Source organism: Anomaloglossus baeobatrachus, chromosome 3 (assembly GCF_048569485.1).
Source record: "Anomaloglossus baeobatrachus isolate aAnoBae1 chromosome 3, aAnoBae1.hap1, whole genome shotgun sequence".
Lineage (NCBI taxonomy): Eukaryota > Metazoa > Chordata > Amphibia > Anura > Aromobatidae > Anomaloglossus > Anomaloglossus baeobatrachus.
Genome location: NC_134355.1, coordinates 218345687 through 218366884, shown reverse-complemented (window position 1 = coordinate 218366884; position 21198 = coordinate 218345687). Strand labels below are relative to the sequence as shown.

At 45.3% G+C, this 21198-nt stretch overlaps 1 protein-coding gene across 2 annotated transcripts in view; it reads right to left on the bottom strand.

Moving 5' to 3' along the window:
• Positions 1–21198, bottom strand: part of KMO (kynurenine 3-monooxygenase) — a 1795071-nt gene that overhangs the window by 106782 nt on the left and 1667091 nt on the right. For both annotated transcript variants that reach the window (XM_075338209.1, XM_075338210.1), the window contains one exon: positions 9323–9424. In XM_075338209.1, the coding sequence (XP_075194324.1) occupies positions 9323–9424 (102 nt within the window). The remainder of the gene's footprint in view (positions 1–9322; positions 9425–21198) is intronic.

The following is a 21198-nucleotide window of genomic DNA, read 5'->3' as shown; positions in this document are numbered from 1 at the left end:
ACAGACAGAGTGACAGACAGAAAGATAATCAGAAAGAGAGACAGAGAGAGAGAGACAGATGGAGACATCTTTATCCAGGGCAAACTGTCTAGAGCAAAAAAAAATGGGTCAAGGAGAATGTTACGCAGGGAGTTCATCCTTAGCACATGTCAATATTCAAGGTGATTCTATCTCTGATGTTTTTACTGCTCGGGCCATCCAATTTCCCCCCCTCCCTCTACCCCTTGCAACCCTCCATGGTCCCCCCCACTTCTCTCCCATATCTCTCCTTCCTCCCCTTTCCTCTCTTCTTTTCTTACTCACTGGTTCTGGTTGTTTGGAACCCTCGCTTTGAGGATTAAAGAGTAATTTAGTAGGTTGTCTCTATACGTATTTGGTATTGAGTAATCTAAAAAACTTGCAATATGGATTAGACATCATTGTTGCTGGTCTGATGGGAAATATGAATCGTAATCAAAGGTTATACTACCACTTGTTACAATGTTATACTGGTTCTTCACCTTCCCCTTTGATGAAGCGGCTGGCTCCACGGCCGTAAGCCGCGAAACGTACGTCAGGGGGTTTTCCCACTGCTCCACACAACGGTAATGTTTCAATAACTTGTTTGTATTTTGTGCCTGGGTTACACATTATATTCACTGTGCTATTTCCCCTGCAACAGGCTTTCCTTCGGTGGACTCACCCTATTGCAACTCCTTTTTTGTATCCACATTGCTGACTCCTTATATATTGCATTTTTATAGGCTATTTCTTGCCCCACTTTGCTGTACATGGATTGTGTATACTGCACCCTTTTTCATTTATTTTTTTGAGGTGTATTGGTTACATATATATATATATATATCAGTGGTATTTGGATTTTCCTAGCCAGTAATATTTTTGATATTAAACTAAATCCAACTTTCATATCAAAATTTGTGCGCAGTACCTTCTACATGTTTCACAGTTGTTGGACATTTTTTGTGGTACAATATACATTTTTCATCCTACCACCATCTTTAATTGTGTTAACTAGGATACATCTTGCTTTGGGATAGCATCATGCATATGGTCATATAACTATTTCTGTAGCTGTTTTGCACTTTATCTGCAATTTTTGTCTAGTTGCCTGATCCCCTTGTCCTCTTTTATATATCCTTTGTACTGTATTCTAAACTTTGATTACTGTACTAAATAAAAATAATTTTTATTGTTCAGCAATTTCTGTTCATGGCTCTCTTTTAGTTTCATATTGCCAATGATACCTGAATTTCTTTTTTGTACTGTAACTTCCTGCAATAAAAATTGATTGGAATAAAAAAATATAATTCCATTATGGTCATACTTTTACTTTACCAGGCTAAATCACGATGACAGGTATGCTTTAAAAATAGTTTGATGATAAAAACGGTACGCATGTAACAGATTCATTTTTCACATATACAGTACTTAAATTTCTAAAGTGCTCCAACTTTTACACATCACCAGAAAGCCAAATGAATACATGAACTTTATACTAAAACCATGGCCGCCACAAAGAAATTCAGGGCCCCATACTGGCAAAATTTTCAGGCCCTCTTGAGACTCCGCCCAGGCTCCATCCCAGCTCTGCCTCTACCCCCACAAACCTTCCACTGTCTTATCACCACTGTTGGAAAAATGTGTGTCTATACAGCATATAAAAATTCTTCATTTTCTGGAACAACTTCAAGAGTGCCAACGGTGTGTGTGTGTGTGTGTGTGTGTGTGTGTGTGCATATATATATATATACACACACACACACACACACCGTTAGCACCTTTGAAGTTGTTCCAGAAAATGAAGAATTTCCCTCAGAAATTTAATAATACACCCTCTTTACCACCCCTCTCCATAGTATCTCTCCCACACTGCCCTGTGTAGACTATCTCCTACAAACACTGCCTCTCTGTATAATATACTCCCACACACACTGCTCCTCTGTATAATATTCCCCCACACACTTCCCCTCTGTATAATATCCCATATACCGCTCACATGCTACCCCACTGTATAATATCCACACACACACACACACACACACACACACACACACACTGCCCCTCTCTATAATATCCCCACACACACTGCTCCTCTGTATAATATCCCCCACACACTGCCTTTCTGTATAATATATCCCTATACACACTGCTCCTCTGTATAATATCCACCCACACACTGCCTCTCTGTATATCTCTCCCAAACACTGCTCCTCTGTATAATATCTCTACAACACACTGCTCTTCTGTATAATATCCCCCACACACACTACATCTCTGTATATCTCTCCAACACACTGCACCTCTGTATAATATTGCTATAACACACTGCTTCTCTGCATAATATCCCTTCCACTGCCTCTCTGTATACTCTCTCCCACACAAGCCACCCCTTTTTATATATCCTCCCACACACACTGCCGTCTGTATAATATCCCATATCCCCCTCACATGCTACTCCTCTGTAAAATATCCACACACACTAACCCTCTCTATAATATCCCCCCCACACACTGCTCCTCTGTATAATATCCCCCCACACACTGCCTCTCTGTATAATATACCCCTATACACACTGCTCCTCTGTATAATATCCCCCCACACGCTGCCTCTCTGTATATCTCTCCCACACACTGCTTCTCTGTATAATGTCTCTACAACACAATGCTCTTCTGTATAATATTACCCCACACACTACATCTCTGTATATCTCTCCAACTGCGCCTCTGTATAATATTGCTATAACACACTTCACCTGTGTATAATATTGCTATAACACACTGCTTCTCTGCATAATATCCTTCCCACTGCCCCTCTGTATACTCTCTCCCACACAAGCCACCCCTCTTTATATATCCTCCCACACACACTGCCCTTCTGAATAATATCCTCTCGGTAGATATGACCCCCTCCTGGCCCTATACTGGTATATTGTTACGTCACCGCCAGAGTCCGCTCCAGAGACTTCTAATCCGATTGCCAGGTGACGCCGTATTCCTGCCGTGGATAGTGCTGGTGATGGGAGACGAGTCAATGCCAGCGGCGCCGATGGGCGCAGGCTCCGCTCATCCACTGGGCTGGGTTTCCTTGGGATCTGCAGTACCACTGGCTGACTATAGGTGGCATGTGTCTTCCAGCTGAAGTTACCATCATTCAGCTACAACCAATGGAAAGACACCACACCCTTTTTAATTCCCCTCCTGTCTGCTGACCACTGCCAAAGATAGCTCTGATATTCTGGTTCCTGTTCCGCCCTGTTCTGTTTAGTGATTCTGGTGTTCTGACTTCTGCTTGTTTCCTGATTACGCTCCTGCCTGCTGTTTATGTTGCTCTCTACCCGATCCGGATTTGACCTCTGCTATGTTTTCTGATTACGTCCTTGCCTGCCGATTCTGCCCCTGTTCTGCAATTCCTGGTTTGACCCCGCCTGACTACTACGCTCTCGGACTGCTGCCTTCCACAGGTAGTGATTTCCAGGGCCCTGTGTAATTCCAAGTCCCTGTATAGGGGTTAAAGGGTTTAAGGGTTCTGGGGGTCCTGCTTGGTGAACTGGTTTCCCTCTAGCCTGTCCATTACAGCCCGTCTGAGTCTGTGGATCCAGGCAGGTGTTACATATTTATGTTCCCATCCTGGTCACACATCGTATATACATTCACATACACACATATACTATAGATACATACACATGCACATATATACAGGAACATACACAGGCACATATACTATACAGTATATACACAAAGGCGCATTTACTATTCATGCACAATTATATTTATACTGTATATGTGGCGCCCCTGAGGCTTCAAGCACCACAGGGTACTGCACCCCCATTAAGGTGTAGTACTTATGCTGGGTCCTAGAGTGGTCGGTACCAGTTACCACTCACACAAACATACAGTCACAGTGGGTTACCCTCCCCAATGGGGACCAGGCCAGGGTCGGATCACAGTAGGGGGTCACTACTGCGTGGGGTTTACAGGGGCTCCCCGATCCACTTGAACTGGGGACTCAGGGTCAGGGAGAAGCAACCACCAGGCAGCGGCTGGGGGCAACAGCTCAGAACACACAACACAACTACCAAAAGGGGAAAATCTGACTTGCCGAGAGCAGCTCTGTGAGTCAGGGCGTTCAACATGGTCGCTTGGGAGAAGCAGGCAGCTGCTTCCACAGGGCCGGCGCTGTTGGGGTATAGAACACTAGGGCAGATACAGTTATATGAAAAAGTTTGGGCACCCCTGTTAATGTTAACCTTTTTTCTTTTTAACAATTTGGGTTTTTGCAACAGCTATTTCAGTTTCATATATCTAATAACTGATGGACTCAGTAATATTTCTGGATTGAAATGAGGTTTATTGTACTAACAGAAAATGTGCAATCCGCATTTAAACAAAATTTGACAGGTGCAAAAGTATGGGCACCTCAACATAAAAGTGACAATATTTTGTAGATCCTCCTTTTGCAAAAATCATAGCCTCTAGTCGCTTCCTGTAGCTTTTATTCAGTTCCTGGATCCTGGATGAAGGTATATTTGACCATTCCAGTTTACAAAACAATTCCAGTTCAGTTAAGTTTGATGGTCACCGAGCATGGACAGCACGCTTTAAATCATCCCACAGATGTTCAATGATATTCAGGTCTGGGGACTGGGATGGCCATTCCAGAACATTGTAATTGTTCCTCTGCATGAATGCCTGAGTAGATTTGGAGCGGTGTTTTGGATCGTCTTGCTGAAATATCCATCCCCTGTGTAACTTCAACTTCGTCACTGATTCTTGCACATTATTGTCAAGAATCTGCTGATACTGAGTTGAATCCATGCGACCCTCAACTTTAACAAGATTCCCGGTGCCGGCATTGGCCACACAGCCCCAAAGCATGATGTGATAACTACAGGGAAACAAATATTATACCGGACGAATATTATCCTGTATATATCTGTATATAATACCTGCAGGGGCATAACGATCAAGGTAGCAGAGGGAGAGACCATAACGAGGCCAATGGAGTTAGGGGGCTGCCAGTGGTTTCCCTGTCTTCAGCTTAATGTGTTGTAGTGACCGCAGGCCTATCAGAGACCGGCAGCTGACGTTCGCATGCTCATCATACAGGGCATGACATCACTGCCAGGTGCCGCTCACCATCCCCTTTGCGTCTATTATGGAGGAGAAAAAAGAAGCTACTCGCCGCAGGATCAAGGAAAGGTGAGAGGAATTGTTTATTTCTTGTGTTTAAGGCTATGTGCGCACGTTGCGTAAATACATGCAGTTATGCTGCGCTTTGTAGCGCAGCGTAACTGCATGCGTCCTGCGTCCCCTGCACAGTCTATGGAGATTGTGCAGGGGCCGTGCGCACGTGGCGTCTTAGAGCGCAGCGCTTTGGCTGCTGCTCGAAGCGCTGCGTTCTAAAAAGTGACATGTCACTTCTTCCGTGCGCTTTGCCGGCAGCTCCTGCTCTGTCTATGGCAGGAGCTGCAGGCAGAGCGCATGGAATCGGCTTTTTTTTTTTCCTCTACGGACATTTTCTGCAGTGATTTGAAGCGCACGTGTGCTCTTCAGATCGCTGCAGAAATTTCTGCAGGGCTAGTACGCAACGTGCGCACATAGCCTAAATGTGTTTGAGGAAAGCGCATCATATTTTGGACCATACTTATGCATAGACATCACATGGTGAAGGGTGTACAGTACAGGACAGACAGAATTCAGATTAGTATTTACTATACAGTGGCTACAGGCATCAGAATGTATATAAGTGTGTACACTGGATACTGGGCACAGATATACAATGATTTGTGCAGTGACTGATCTAATACCTGCACCAGGACCTCACATGCTGTAATATCTGGGTCTATATACTTTATACTATATGACATCCTGGATCCAGGCTGAGGATCAGACAGTGCAGGATGCTGTGCTCTCCTGTCTGCAGTCTCTACTCTCACTGTGAGTAATTGCTGCAGACATTACACATAGATCTTGTGACGCTGCAGCCGATGACTCCCACTGACAGCCGACGAGATCTGTGTCAAAGTTCACCTGTTAGGATACATCAGCGTGTGCCCCAGATAGAGCGACTGCAGACAGCTGCTGTGAACATACCGGGAGAGCCGGGTCCTGTCACCTGTCACTGTGGGAACATCTGAGACCTCCTGCCTGCCGACCCTGTGCTGACCTCCTCCTGCCTGCCGGCCCTGTGCTGACCTCCTCCTGCCTGCCGGCCCTGTGCTGACCTCCTCCTGCCTGCCCTGTGCTGACCTCCTCCTGCCTGCCGGCCCTGTGCTGACCTCCTCCTGCCTGCCGGCCCTGTGCTGACCTCCTCCTGCCTGCCGGCGCTGTGCTGACCTCCTCCTGCCTGCCGGCCCTGTGCTGACCTCCTCCTGCCTGCCGGCCCTGTGCTGATCTCCTCCTGCCTGCCGGCCCTGTGCTGACCTCCTCCTGCCTGCTCACAGACTCCTCTCCTGCCGCAGGCACGCTGGGTGAGGTGAGAACAGCAGACGCTGCCCACCAAGAACAGTGTGGGCGTGTCTGCTGTCCTGGGATGCAAGTTTAAATCAACAGTGCACGGTCAAAATCAAGAGAATGTATGGGGGCCCGAAACACCTGTTGAGTCTCCAACCCAGGGGGCATTTGGCCAGCCCACCCGCAGGACGCGTGGTCGGGCTCTGTAATAGCAGTCCATCTGGCAACGGTGTATCTGGACAGTATCTGCGTCTGCTCTCAGCAGTGTAGATCAGGCCACGCCCCCAACTCTGAGCTAAGACGGACGGGCCGGTCACAGACAGTAGGCGGGTCGGATGCGGCCAGCGGGCCGCACCTTGCCCAGGTCTGTCCTTGACTGTTCTCACCAATCTTCTTCTCTGCCTTTCTGATATTTTTCTTGGCCTGCCACTTCTAGGCTTAATAAGAACTGTACCTGTGTTCTTCCATTTCCTTAATATGTTACTCACAGTGGAATCTGACAGTTTAAATCTCTGAGACAACTTTTTGTATCCTTCCCCTGAACAACTATGTTGAATAATCTTTGTTTTCAGATCATTTGAGAGTTGTTTTGAGGAGCCCATGATGCCACTCTTCATAGGAGATTCAAATAGGAGAACAACTTGCAAGTGGCCACCTTAAATACCTTTTCTCATGATTGGATACACCTGTCTATGAAGTTCAAAGCTCAATGAGGTTAGAAAACCAATTTAGTGCTTCAGTAAGTCAGTAAAAAGTAGTTAGGAGTGTTCAAATCAAGAAATTGATAAGGGTGTCCATACTTTTGCACCGGTCAAATTTTGTTTAAATGCAGATTGCACATTTTCTGTTAGTACAATAAACCTCATTTCAATCCAGAAATATTACTGAGTCCATCAGTTATTAGATATATGAAACTGAAATAGCTGTTGCAAAAAATTGTTATAAAGAAAAAAGGTTAACATTAATAGGGGTGCCCAAACGTTTTCATATGACTGTATACTTCACGTTGTCTACCAACTCTGCAACGATCGTGGGGAACGGCTAGAACAGTCACCGGATCCGTCCCACCGAGTCTGCAGCAAATAGCATATAGGATCCGGGGTTGAGGACTGGCCCCACAAGGGAACCGCGCTATCAGCATACAGAGTGGGACACTTTACTGACACCGAGATCCCCAAGTGCTTCACGTCACGGGGATCTGATATTTAGCACATAAAAAGGAGGAAGGGGCTCACAGGCTGACACACACACCGGACTTGACCTTTCACGGATCTGGGATCGGCTGGAGCCCATCATGGCGGAGACCGGTGCTCTGGGGCAGCGCCTGAATTACATGTGAGTAAAAAACCTGAAACTGCAGCCCCTGTCTCTGCCACTCCTTTACCGGCGCCAAGCACTGTGGCGGCAACGGGGACTACCACCTCCCCCATACGATCTCCATCATCATCCCTGGGGTAATCATGCTCCGGCTGTGGGGAGCAACACCATCCCGGCTGCGACCCTCACCATCAGTCCCAGAGAGCAGCACCCGCAGCAGCGGCCCATCCCTGGTTGCGTACCATAGGTGGCGTTACAACCTTAAAAGACTTTTCTAAATCGTAACTACCACCCCCATCCTCCATCTTGTCTCCCTACCACCCTCCAACCCTCGTTCCTGTACGCCTCGGGGCAACAGAACCGGGCCAGGCCACCCCGTGACAACGCAGAGGATCTGCACCCTCGGCCTGGCTACGAGTAGGTTAAAACATCTGCTCCGTAGGGTGATACATTTGGTGTCACAAACAGGATTCTCGTGCCCGTAACCACCGGATACTGTGCACCTTATGGAAAAGAGACTTTTTATTTAAGATGTATGTGAAACTGACCGCCGTTAGAGAATACCTGGCGGGAAATTTCCAGGCACATACACACATCACATATACATTCACATATACACACACATATACTGTATATGCACAGACATGCAAAATTATGTACAGTACAAGCAACATAGGTATGTATAAACAAACAGACAGATCCAACAAATACAGTATATATACCCACCTCTCTTTTTCTTGCTGATGACCCGTGGAGTTTGTCCTGGGCTTCCTCTCCTGCTGGGGATGTGGAGCTGTGCAAACTCTGTGTTCATGCTGCCCCTCAGCTCTGCTCTCTACTCCTGCAGGAATTAGCTCCTCTGGCTGCGGCCTCCATCCTCTCCTGAGATGTGAGTCTTGGCATCTTCTTCCCCACACTGTCAGCCAGGGGAGGGGCGGTGTGCACTGCAGAGCAGAGCTGAGAGCTGCAGGGGAGCTTTCCATAGACAGGGTCTCTTACTGATTCTGGGACAGTTTGGGATTTACCAGTTTCCTGCTGAGTCAGTAGGACTCCAGAAATATATAATATGTATTGTAGTGCCTGCCCTCCTCTAGTTGTCTGGTGCAGTTGCAGCACATGGCTAATTTGCATACAATGTCCGTGAATGTCTTTGCCTGCAACTTAGCGATATGTTGTAGTGCCTGAAGTGACATCGACGGCGGGCCACTCTGCTGCAGCTGTAACTATGGCCCGGTGAAGGGGGAGCCCTACCTGCCTAGGGCTTAACAAAGCTAAGTAATTACCCCAGGCCCCCCTCTTCACCGGGCCCGATACACCAATCATGGTTGTAATGCCCTGATGGTGGCCCTGAGTAAAACAGTGTTACACAAAGGTCACAATGGACAAGAGATTTTGTATTCCATGTCATATTTCAAATTCAATACACGTGATTCTATCATATGAATAATAGTACTATTTATCACTATACGAGACTTTACTCTCGATCTATATTATTCAGTAATGTCTAAGCAAAAGATCATGCTGGAAAGATTACACATTAACATTACTCTTACCATCGAGTAAAGAGGAATGAAAGTTCTTGGCAGTAACAGGTGTAGAATGTTGTCTATGTATTTTCGAAAAAGAAACCACTTAGAGTTGACATGGGACCTCATCTATGGAAAAATAATATTATAAAACAAATATTTTAGTCACTATTCTTTTTATAAAATAATACATTGGATTCTGGAAAGAAAACAAGCATAAATTCATTGTAAAAATGTTTTATATTGAAATAGGAATATTTGAATACTTCTAAAGTCATTTTTTAGAATTTTTTTTTGCAGGAACCCATCGAGGTACATGCTACATGGGGCTCACATAGAGAAACTGCCAACCTTAACTGGATTAGTGTGCATAGCTTGCAGATGCAGTTAAACCCCTGTGCAAATGCAGAAAGACATGGTCTTCTTCCCATCACCTTCATTATGTAGCCTGAAGCTTACAGACTAGCTAGGGCACATACAGGATGTCAGAGACCCAGTATAGATGATACAATTAGGTCACCAAGTCAATCCACCAGTGCTGCGATACTGACTCTGCTGGAGTACTCACAAGACCAGAGATGCGGTAAGCAAATACTTTATTTTTTTCTTATTTTCTGCCACACTATTACTTTTTAGTGAGGGAACTTAAAGGGAATCTATCACAAGGTTTTTAAGATATAATCTGAGAGCAGCATACAGTCAATCCTTAATGCAGCAGCCAGGGTCACCTATCTGGCTAACCGCTACTCGGATGCCTCTGCTCTGTGCCAGTCATTGCACTGGCTGCCCATATATCATAGGATCCAATTCAAACTGCTTGTTCTCGCCCACAAAGCTCTCCACAGTGCAGCACCCCCCTACATCTCCACCCTCCTCTCTGTCTATCAGTCCACCCGTTCTCTACGCTCTGCAAGCGACTTTCGACTAACATCCACACTAATTCGAACCTCCCACTCCCGGATCCAAGACTTCTTCCGAGCTGCACCAACCCTCTGGAACGCTCTACCCCAAGAAGTTAGGACAAATCACAACTTACTCAGCTTCAGACGCACCCTAAAGACGCATCTTTTTAGGGCGGCCTATCACACTCCCTAATCAGATTCGATTCACATAGTCCCTCTACAACCTCTCACAACATAGCTCCACATCAAATTCCATGGCACCCAAAGGCATCTCAAGGCTCGGGCCCACTGGTCCAGGAAACCATTATCCAGCCCCATTTCCGTGAGATGGTTGGATTGTCATTGTAAATAAGCACTTGAACCTTGCCTCTCCCCCCATCTCATTGTAGATTGTAAGCTCTCACGAGCAGGGTTGTATTTTTTTCCCCTCTAAATATTGTATTTCTATAACTGTTACTTGTTTGTATATGATCCTCCTGAATTGTAAAGCGCTACGGAATATGTTGGCGCTATAGAAATAAAGATTATTATTATTATTATAATGTAGGGGCAGAGATCCTGATTCCAGCGGTGTGTAAATTACTGGGCTGCTTATTGTAATTTTGATAAAATTACTGATTAATTAGTAGGAGATTACTATGCCTGGTAGTCTAGCATAATCATGTGCTCTCTATAACTGTTAGATCTACAGCAGAGAAAACACTGATTTTATCAAAATTACAGCAAACAGCTCAGTAAATGAAACATCGCTTGAATCAGGGTCTCTGTCTCTACATTATGCTGCTCTCAGATGGGGTAGTAAAAACCTGGTGACAGATTCCTTTTAAGTGACATTATTACCATATATGGAAGGATTTAGTGGATATATTCCTATATGTGCAAGAACAAAGGGGGCATTGTTACTATACATTGGGGACTTAGGGGAAATATTACTAGATGTGGATTACTTAGAGGGTCATTATGACTTCTGTTTAGACGCTCTTCATTTAAATTAATACAGGAGGCATTATTCATTATTAATTTTTAAGAATACCCACGAAACAATGATACATTTTAAATTTGCACTTAAGAGGCATAATAACATTACGGAGATACTCTGTTTCAACCCCTTGACCACCGGGCAATTTTCCGTTTTTCATTTTTGTTTATTCCTCCCCCTCTTCTGAGAGTCATAACTTTTTTATTTTTCTGTCAATATTGCCATATGAGGGCTTACTTTTGCAGGACAAGTTTTACCTTTGAAAAACCTTTACCTTTTACCTTTCACCCTTCATTTGATTATATATTGTACTAGAAAATTGGAAAAAAAATTCAAATGTGAAGAAATTGTGAAAAAAGTGAAATTCTACAATGTGGTTTTTTTTTTACTCACCATGATCACTATATGTTAAAACTGACGTTTCAGTATGAGGCCTCAGGTTGGTATGAGTTTGTAGATACCAAAATTCTGAAATTTGTCCAAAAAAAGAAGAGCGCTTTTGTCACTATTTTCCAATACCTGTAGTGTTCTCATTTTTCAGGATCTGAGGCTCAGTGATGGCTTAGCTTTTGCGTCTTAAGCTGAAATTTTCATTTATACAATTTTTTCATAGATGCAATGCTTCGATCGCCTGTTATTGCATTTTAATGCAATGTTGTGGCGACCAAAAAAGTGTAATTTTGGCTTTTGGATTCTTTTTATTGCTGTGCCATGTACCAATCAGATTAATTATTTTATATTGTGATAGATCAAGCATTTCTGAACACAGCAAGACCAAATATCTATTGGGTTTTTTTTATAAATTTTTAACTTTGTTATTTTATTTTTTAAAACTTTTTTTTTTCATTTTCACTGATTTTACTAGTGCCTCTAGAGGACGTCATAGAGCGCTAGTAATCTGAGCACTAACAAAAGTGTGAAAATAATTGCTTTTTATTAAACAATGCGGTGAATCCAGTTATGGTTGAAAATGTTTCAGTCTTAATTCAGACCTTCATCAGTTCAATGTGCTGCTACATCTGACACTGCAAGGATTGGTGGCGTGCAGGAAATATAAAATTGTATGACCCTGAAAACAATGAGTAGTAAAAAGAGTAGAGGCACAGTGGTTCTCCTCATCCAAAGAAGTGTAGGGTGCAAAAATCAGCCACTAAGGTGATGGTGTCTGTGTTCTGGGATAAGGAGGGCGTGTTGCTATTAGACTACCTTCAAAAGGGTTCCACCATCAATGCAAGGTATTACATTGAACTTTTGGACCAATAGAAGGCAGCTCTCAAGGTCAAAAGGTGCGGCAAGCTGTCCAAAGGAATCCTATTCTTGCAAGACAATGCTTCCGGTCACACTGCACAAGCGACCACAGCAAAACTGGCAGAGCTGGGCTTCCAGCTGATTGACCACCCACCTTATTCACCAGATCTAACTCCCTCCAACTATCATCTGTTTCCAAACCTGAAGAAACAGCTCAAGGGTTCCAAATTTCACACCATTTCTGATGCCATGGCTGCTACCAAAGCCTTGTTTGAGGCACAACCGAAATCCTTCTTTTTGCTAGGCTTACAGAACTTGGAATACCGATGTAAGAAGTGTGTTGAAATCAGTGGAGAGTATGTGGAATAAATTAAAAGTTTAATCATCCTATTTCGTTTCTTTCTGACTTAAGCTAAAGACTTATCAGCAGTCCCTTTTGAAAAGCACCTCTCATAGTCCTCCATCTAATATATAAAGCTGAGTGTATGTGTGTGTGTATGTGTGCATGTGTTGTGAGATGGCGACTGGCTACATTATAATGGCCGGTATGTACCACATAAGTGGTGTGACCCTGCAGTTCCATGCTGGTACTTGTAGTGCCACATGTTTCTGATAAGGTATTCTCACGGTAGGTTCACAGGTGGCTAAGTAGATGGGTGGTTCTGGCCACCTACATACCCCGCCCATGGGTGTGTTTGACATGTGTATGACAGGCCACATGGTTATTTTTAATGAGGTTTGTTTGGCCCATGGCAGACTGGATGGAGTCTGGGGAGGCAGTGTGTGGAGCAGCACTGTAGGAGAAGCAGCCTGTAAGAGGAGAGAGCCTTTGGATGGAACACAGCTGAGGGACGTCAGCCTGTGCTGAGAGATTCAAATCAAAAAAGTCCGTGGAGCCTCTGTTATGAGTCTCAACACAGAAACCAGCCAGATATCCCTCCGGGAAGGACCCAGCCAAGGGGTGGCTCTTTTTAGGAGACCACCATAACCACCATATTCCCCGAGATCAGTGATTGTTTTGTTTTGTTGGTCTACTAAGCTTTGCTCCCACCTGGCCAGAATCCTACTCCACACTGATGAGGGGCAATACCCCGAAACAGCTGTCTGTGGATGGATACCTGGCCTTGGTATTTCCCTTGTCATATCTTTAAACTTGTCAAAACGTTGGATATTGACTAAAAGGTCCACTTAATATGGTGGTTATGGTGGTCTCCTAAAAAGAGCCACCCCTTGGCTGGGTCCTTCCCGGAGGGATATCTGGCTGGTTTCTGTGTTGAGACTCCTAACAGAGGCTCCACGGACTTTTTTGATTTGCATATTTCCCAGGGGGCAATGTACCTAGGATTTCACTGTCTTGAGCGCTCTCGCTGGTGGCGGCAGTGTTTTCTCTGGCTGGTCTCCCCGAGATCAGTGATTGTTTTGTTTTGTTGTGCTGAGAGATTGGCAGCAAACAGACTGAAAGAATCTGGCAGAAGCCAAACTGAGAGACTGCAAGGTGGCAGAGTGTGTATGAAAAGCAGCCTGTATGGAGAGGCTGCTCCAGTGCACCGAGGTTTTGGGGCCTCTTTGGATACCACTGAGGAAAGTGGATCCAAACCTATGCGGGCAAATCGCTGAATTAACATACTGGAAAACCGTGAGTGTGACGGCCAATAAGTTGTGTGTCTCTTTTTTGAAGAAAGAGATTTTTTTTGTTATGTGCCTGGAGTATGAATTATGTCTTGTTTAATAAACTGATGAACTTTATTCGAAGTGTGTGCTCTCCTATTCTACCTCGCATGGCAGCAAAAGTGAGCAAAAACCCCATTTTGCGGTGTGTGAACTGAGTGCAACCTCATATATGGTGAAGAATGCGGGCAGAAATCCAGGAAGCACATCTAGCAGTTGCAGAGTAATGTTTGCTATACACTGCAGAGGATCACAGGGGTGGATTGCGGTGGGTCAGGCGGGTCCACGAAGCTTGCTGGACACTGCAGAGGTGTTGTTTCTGTTGAATAGCCGGATCCACGAAGGTTCTTTTTTTCTTTTTCTCTGCTGTCTACACACTGCAACAAAGTGTTGCCGGTGGATCGGCGGGTCCACAAAGACTCCGGACCGGAGCTGAGCAGCCATGACTGGAGCAACGTGTTTGGATGAGATACTGTTAAAGTACCTGGTGCACGTCAGTGAGCAGCGACTACAGGAGACCGGCAGCCAGGAGGTTCAGCGACAGCAACAGGAGCTGCAGCAGCGACAGGAGTCGCTGGCAGAGCATCTGGACATGGTGGCGCTGGACAAGCTGGTACAGTCCCTTGGCGGACCAGTGCAGACACAGGGTGCCCAGGAGGACACCTGGCACACCGAGGTACTGTGTGGATTGGGACAATAGTTTTCCCTAGGAAGCCCATGGAATGTACCCTCTGTAGACTGGGGTTGCCAAAAAGGGAGTAGAGCCCCTAAAAGGGGTGGATACCCAGAAAGGGGTGGGTTTTCTAAAAGGGGTGGAACCACAAAAAGAGGTGGTTACGCACAAGGGGCAGTTCCCAAAAAAGGGGTGGTTGCCCAAAAGGGGGTGGAGTACTAAAAGGGGGCAGAGTCCCAAAAAGGGTGGCTGCCCAAAAGGATGGACAGTAGCCAAAGACAATGGTGTTCATGCTATGTGTGTCTGGTCTGCGGTATAGACGGCCTGGCGGATAAAGAGCCACGTCTGTGCTCCATTGAGGTACATAGACAATGCATGACTGGACTTGTAGACTCAGGGACCTTGGTGACCTTGGTGAGGGCCACATCTGATTTTTGCCTGATTCCTAGAAGGAAGATCAGTGCTAGCTGCATCTAAGAGGATGGTAAAGAGTACCCCGTGACCAGAGTGGTCATTGCGACAGACACGGACATGGGAACTGCTGATGTTGGTGTAGTCCCGGACTTACCGCATCCCATTGTAGTAGGCCGGGACTTTAGATGTTTTGATAATTTATGGCAATGGGGGAAGTGTTTGGTTGCTTGTGTAAGAGCCAGAATAGCACCACCAGAGTGGGAGGTTAAAAGGGGTCCTTGTTGTGGTATTATGTGTGATAAGGAAAAGATATTCAAATTGTCCCTCCAGTGAGGAAGGAGACAAACTCTAGCGCCACCTATTGGAAGTAGCAATCCTAAAAGTCAAAAGTGGCTTTTTAAACAAGCCTTTTCATAAGACTTGGGATTTAATGCCAGATAAGAATCTCAATTTGCAGACACGGTGTTTTGGGGTGATTGCCCCTCATCAGTGCAAAGTGTGGGTATCTGATCTGGCTTATGAGAATTTATGTGGGTATGTATTCCCCGTGTATGTGCTATGTATTCCCCATGGTCCCCACATTGCCACTTTTGACTTTTAGGATTACTACTTCCAATAGGTGGCGCTAGAGTTTGTCTCCTTCCTCACTGAAGGGACAATTTGAATAATTTCCAGAGGGGCATTGCAGTTATAAGTTCCCTCACTGGCAGCCAGACTGGTTTGTCAGGTCTCCATAAGGAGAATAGTCTTCCCCAAGGAAAAGATAGTACCTCGTAAAATAGTCTGTCCTAAGTCAGTGGAGAACAAAGAAAATGATGGATGTGCCCAACTTAGCGACATGATGTTTAAAGAAATAAATGATATTGTGACCTTTAATAACGGGGTAGCTCCAGATAGGGGGGCTGACGCTGGGTTGAGTGACAATGTATTGGTCCAGCATAACTCTAGCAAAGTGACAAAAGTGTGCATTAAGGAAGAGACCACTAAAAAAGGAACTCCTCCTTCCGATGCCAGAGACGTATTAAGCGCCAAGAGGTAGAACAAGCTGTAATATCTGAGTGTACAGAGAGGGTTGATTTATGTTGAGGAAGGCACATTGCTAGTAGCAACTGCTAGTTTAGAGTCAGCCAGTGATGATCTGCAAGAGAAAGAGGAAGTTGAGCTGAAGCTGACACATTCTAACGACAGAAATCAGCAGGGTGAAATTGCCGAAAAAGACTCAAGCTATGAAGTAGTAGTGGTGGTGTCCCCTATGATTTCCAGGTGTGAAGTCGATTGTCTGTTGAGTAAAAGCACTATAGGAGAAGAAATCCTGGAGATTGTTGGTGGAGGAAAAATCCACAAAGGTTATGGTGAGCAGACCAGTGATCCACCCAGTGCTGGGGTGGATGATAGGGAAAACGGCACAAAAGCTGGTATAGACTCCAGAGACCCTGAGGTTGAAGGGTTGGAATGCAAGAAAGCCTCTGAAGTTGCAGAGAATTCAGAGGAATTTGAAGAAGATGCTGCAGAGTCCCAAGAGGCGGCTGAAGCTGCAGAAGTGGAGAGAACCACTAAAGTAGTGAAGTCTGGCCCAGATCTAAGGATCATTAGGAGCTGAGAGCTTAACTGAATGTGCTAGTTAGACCAAGATGGAGGCCATAAAGATGGACTTGGCTCAGAAGAATGAGAAACCTGAGGTCAAAGATGATGAGAAACACAAAGGCTTTGAGGCTAGAATGTAGAATGAGTAGAATGCAACTCAAAAGGTGGAGCCTTTGATAAGAAAAAAAGATGGATGTGGAAGAACAAGGAATGGTCCGATTGCCTTGTAGGTAAAAAAATTTGACCAGTCTTTAAGTGCATGGTAGATGTCAATGCAGACTTGAAAGAAGCCTGTGCCAGTGAGGTGATGCATGAAAAATTCAAGAAGGTCGTAGGAGCCTATAAAGTGTACCTTGCCTCTGAGGCTAATTGGTTGGTGGTGTGCTCTGTAAGTGAAGCTACAAACCAGCGGGTGGCAATGGGTGGCTATCTTGAGTGACATGCAACTACAGTACCTTTGCACGAAGCGGCTTATCACTGCAAAGATAGAAGAAGACACCAGATGCTTGGAGCGTATGAAGGGGCTGACCACAGCATTTCAGGAAGTGGTGGTTGTGAAGAAACTGCTAATTGGGCTTGCAGTAAGAACACTGAGAAGTAACATTCAGCAAGCCAGGAAGGTTCCAGGTGTTAAAGCTGTTAACTTGCAAGAAGACAGTGGAACGTTTCAAATTTATGGGAAAACTGCAAAAGCAGTCAAGACAGCTGAAAGGCTGTTGGAGTTTGTGGAAGAGGTCACACAAGTGCAAAGAGAATTTGTCAAGAAGCTGATTGGAAGAAATGGAAGAGTCAGGCAGGAGATGGTTGATATGTCCGGTGTGGTGACCAGAAAAATGCCCACAGGAAAAATGCCCACATGAATATTGCCCATAGGAAAATTGCCCACACATAAAATTGCCCACATGGAAAATTGCCCACACGGAAAATTGCCCACACGGAAAATTGCCCACATGGAAATTTGCCCACACGGAAAATTGCCCACATAGAAAGTTGCCCACATGGAAAATTGCCCACACGGAAAATTGCCCAAACGGAAAATTGCCCACACGGAAAATTGCCCACATGGAAAATTGCCCACACAGAAAATTGCCAATTGCAGCATCAGAAAGTTTCAGATCTATGATATTTGAGGTGCAAGGTGAGGATGTTCACATGATATGTGAAAAATGTCCACAGAAAATTGCCAACAGACATGAAGCCCACTAGGATTGGGGACCATGTAACTCGGGATGGGAACATATATACCAGGATGGAGACAACGTGGACCATACATACCAGGATGAGGACCTTATATACCAGCATTTGGTCATATACACCAGGATGAGGACATATTCACCAGGATGATGGGCACATATACCAGGACGGAGGACATTACTACATAATGAAGGGGGAGGGGAGGCAGTTCATAAGTCTTGATAGAAGTTAGAACACTACAAGGGCCCGCAGATGTGAGAACATGTGTGAGTGGGGGGGGGGGCAGGTCCAAATTTCACACTGGGGCCCATTGGACTCTAGTTACACCACTGCAAAAACATATCATACATTCCCAGCACGAACACAAGGTGGTACAAGCGACAGAGTCTCACCTCTCTGCTGTGCCTTTGGGGCTTTCAGGACTAACTATGGCTACTTTCACACTTGCGTTGTTTGGCATCCATCACAATGCATTGTGTGACGCATGTGACGGATGAGTGGTAAATAGTGTGATAATAAAGGCAACAGATTCCTGTGAAATAACACGTTGCGTTAGTTTTCTTTAGCCGAGAGAGAGAGAGCCCCCATCATCACCGCACACACACAGGTACTACCGCCCCCATCATCACCGCACACACCCCGGCACTACCGCCCCCATCATCATCACACGCACGCAGGCACTACCGTCCCCAACATCACCGCCCACACACAGGCACTACCGTCCCTATCATCACAACACACACCGTCACTACCGCCCCCATCATCACCGCGCACAGCGGCACTACCGCCCCCATCATCACCGCACACACCACAGCACTACCGCCCCCATCATCACCGCACACACCCCAGCACTACTGCCCCCATCATCACCGAACACATGCAGGCACTAACGCACCCATCATCACTGCACACACCCCGGCACTACCACCCCCATCATCACCGCCGCACACCCTGGCACTACCGCACCCATCATCACCGCACACACGGGCACTACCGCCCCCATCATCACCGCACACACGCAGGTACTACCGCCCCCATCATTAATGCACACACCAGCACTACCTCAGTGACATCCCCGCTGACAGCGCGATTCACTTCAGTTGCTGTGTGGAGCTGACAGAGAGCGGTAATGGTCTGTGGCTGCTCCTGTCAGCTTCATGTAGCAGAGCTGAAAGCGTCATGGGACCTCTGTGGATCACGTCGGATCTGGAGGGGTATTTGGGGATTTTAATAAAGTGGTGAAAAAGGGTGTATTTTTGTCTTTTATTTCAAATAAAGGATTTTTTTGGGTGTATGTGTTTATTTACTTTCACTTACAGGTTAATCATGGGGGGTTTCTCATAGATGCCTGCCATGATTAACCTAGGACTTAGTGGCAGCTATGGGCTGCAATTAACTCCTAATTACCCCAATTGCCACCGCACCAGGGCAATTTGGGATGAGCTGGGTAGAGTCCCGGGACTGTCGCATCTAATGGATGCGGCAATTTCGAGCGGCTGCTGGCTGATATTTTTAGGCTGGGGGGCTCCCCATAACGTGGGGCTCCCCATCCTGAGAATACCAGCCTTCAGCCGTGTGGCTTTACCTTGGGTGGTATCAAAATTGGGGGGGACTGCAGGCCGTTTTTTTAAAATTATTTATTTATATATTGTACTGCATGATAGAGACCCGCCCACCGGCGGCTGTGATTGGTTGCAGTGAGACAGCTGTCACTCAGCGTGGGGGCGCATCTGACTGCAACCAATCATAAGCACCGGTGGGCGGGGGTAACAGGGAATACGAGATGGAATAATGAGCGGCCGACATTTTCAAAAGAGAAGCCACCAGAGCATGATGACAGCTGTGCAGCACCGCGCCCATGATTGGTGAGTATGAGAGAGGGGGTGAGAGGGAGAGACCGACCGACAGAGAGCGATAGAGAGACCAGGAGTGATTTTAAACAATTTAGATCATTCTGCTGGACATGCTGAGCATGTGTGACGCCCTGGATTAGCCAGGTAGTCACAGGTAGGCCCTTGCACAAACACCTTTCCATAAAAAGGTACGTACCATAAAAAGGTTTTTTTTTTTTTTTTTATATATATATATATTTTTATGTGCTTTTAGACTGTTGGTCCGGTCCCTTTTAGTAAAAGTTTGTATAGTTTTTTTAGTATTTATGTGTTTCTATTAATATATGGTTCTCTACACGTTCCTCTTTTCCCTCCATTGTGTCCATTTGTATATATATATATATATACATATATATATATACATGTATACTCGTCGTTTCACTAGGTAGTTATATACTTTTCTATATGCCTGCTAGGGTTTTGGGGGCATAGTATTGTTAGATTGACACTTGATAGTGTATTATGTTACACTCCTTCACATCACATTACTGGTTGGTGTCTTTGATTGATGCCTCTTTTTTCTATATGGATGTTTTCCGTTAGGATGCATTATTGGTATATGGGGTTCTATTCTGGATGTCTTGGTTCTCATACCACTCATATTATCTGTTTATTTAGACTAGGACTGGGTTATGGTTCCTAAAATAATTACTATGCACCGTTTATTATATATTTGTCATTACATACTTATTTCACTAGTTTTTCGGTGTCTTTTTGTGCGGCGCAGGCGCTCTTGTTTTTTTCCCACGCTCTTGCCCTTCAGTGAACTTTTGTACTTTGGATCCAGACCTTGGTGCATGCGCTTATCGGCGTTTCCCACGCTTCTGTCCTTTGGTGAACCACAGCCTGAGTTCATCGGTCAGAAGCGGTCTCTACTTTGTCTTTTCCTAGAAAGCACTGTCCCACGGGCCGCTCGCTTCTGCTCTGTGGTGAACTTTAGTCTGAGTTCATCATTGAGTAGCGGCATCCTGATGTGGCCCGCGTGCAATGCGGGTTAAATTCCTTAGCTGTTTCGGTTCATTTTCACGGGATTAGTGATACACACTTCCATAGTGGCGGCATAGATATATGCCGAGTATAGATGTACACATTCACTCAATCAGCTCGCACAAGAAGGAGAGTTCTTCTCCCATCTTCGATACTTGGTTATACATGGTTGATTCACGTATACACAACATGTGGTTATGCGGTTATACGCATATGATTAAAACTAAAAGGATAAAGAAGTTTCTGTTCACATTTTTATTATACTGGGTTGTTTGTATTATATGTACAATTGTTTTTATTTATTTTGCATTTTGTCTTACTGTATAATGTTCTGCATCACCACAATTTATTTTCTGTTTTAT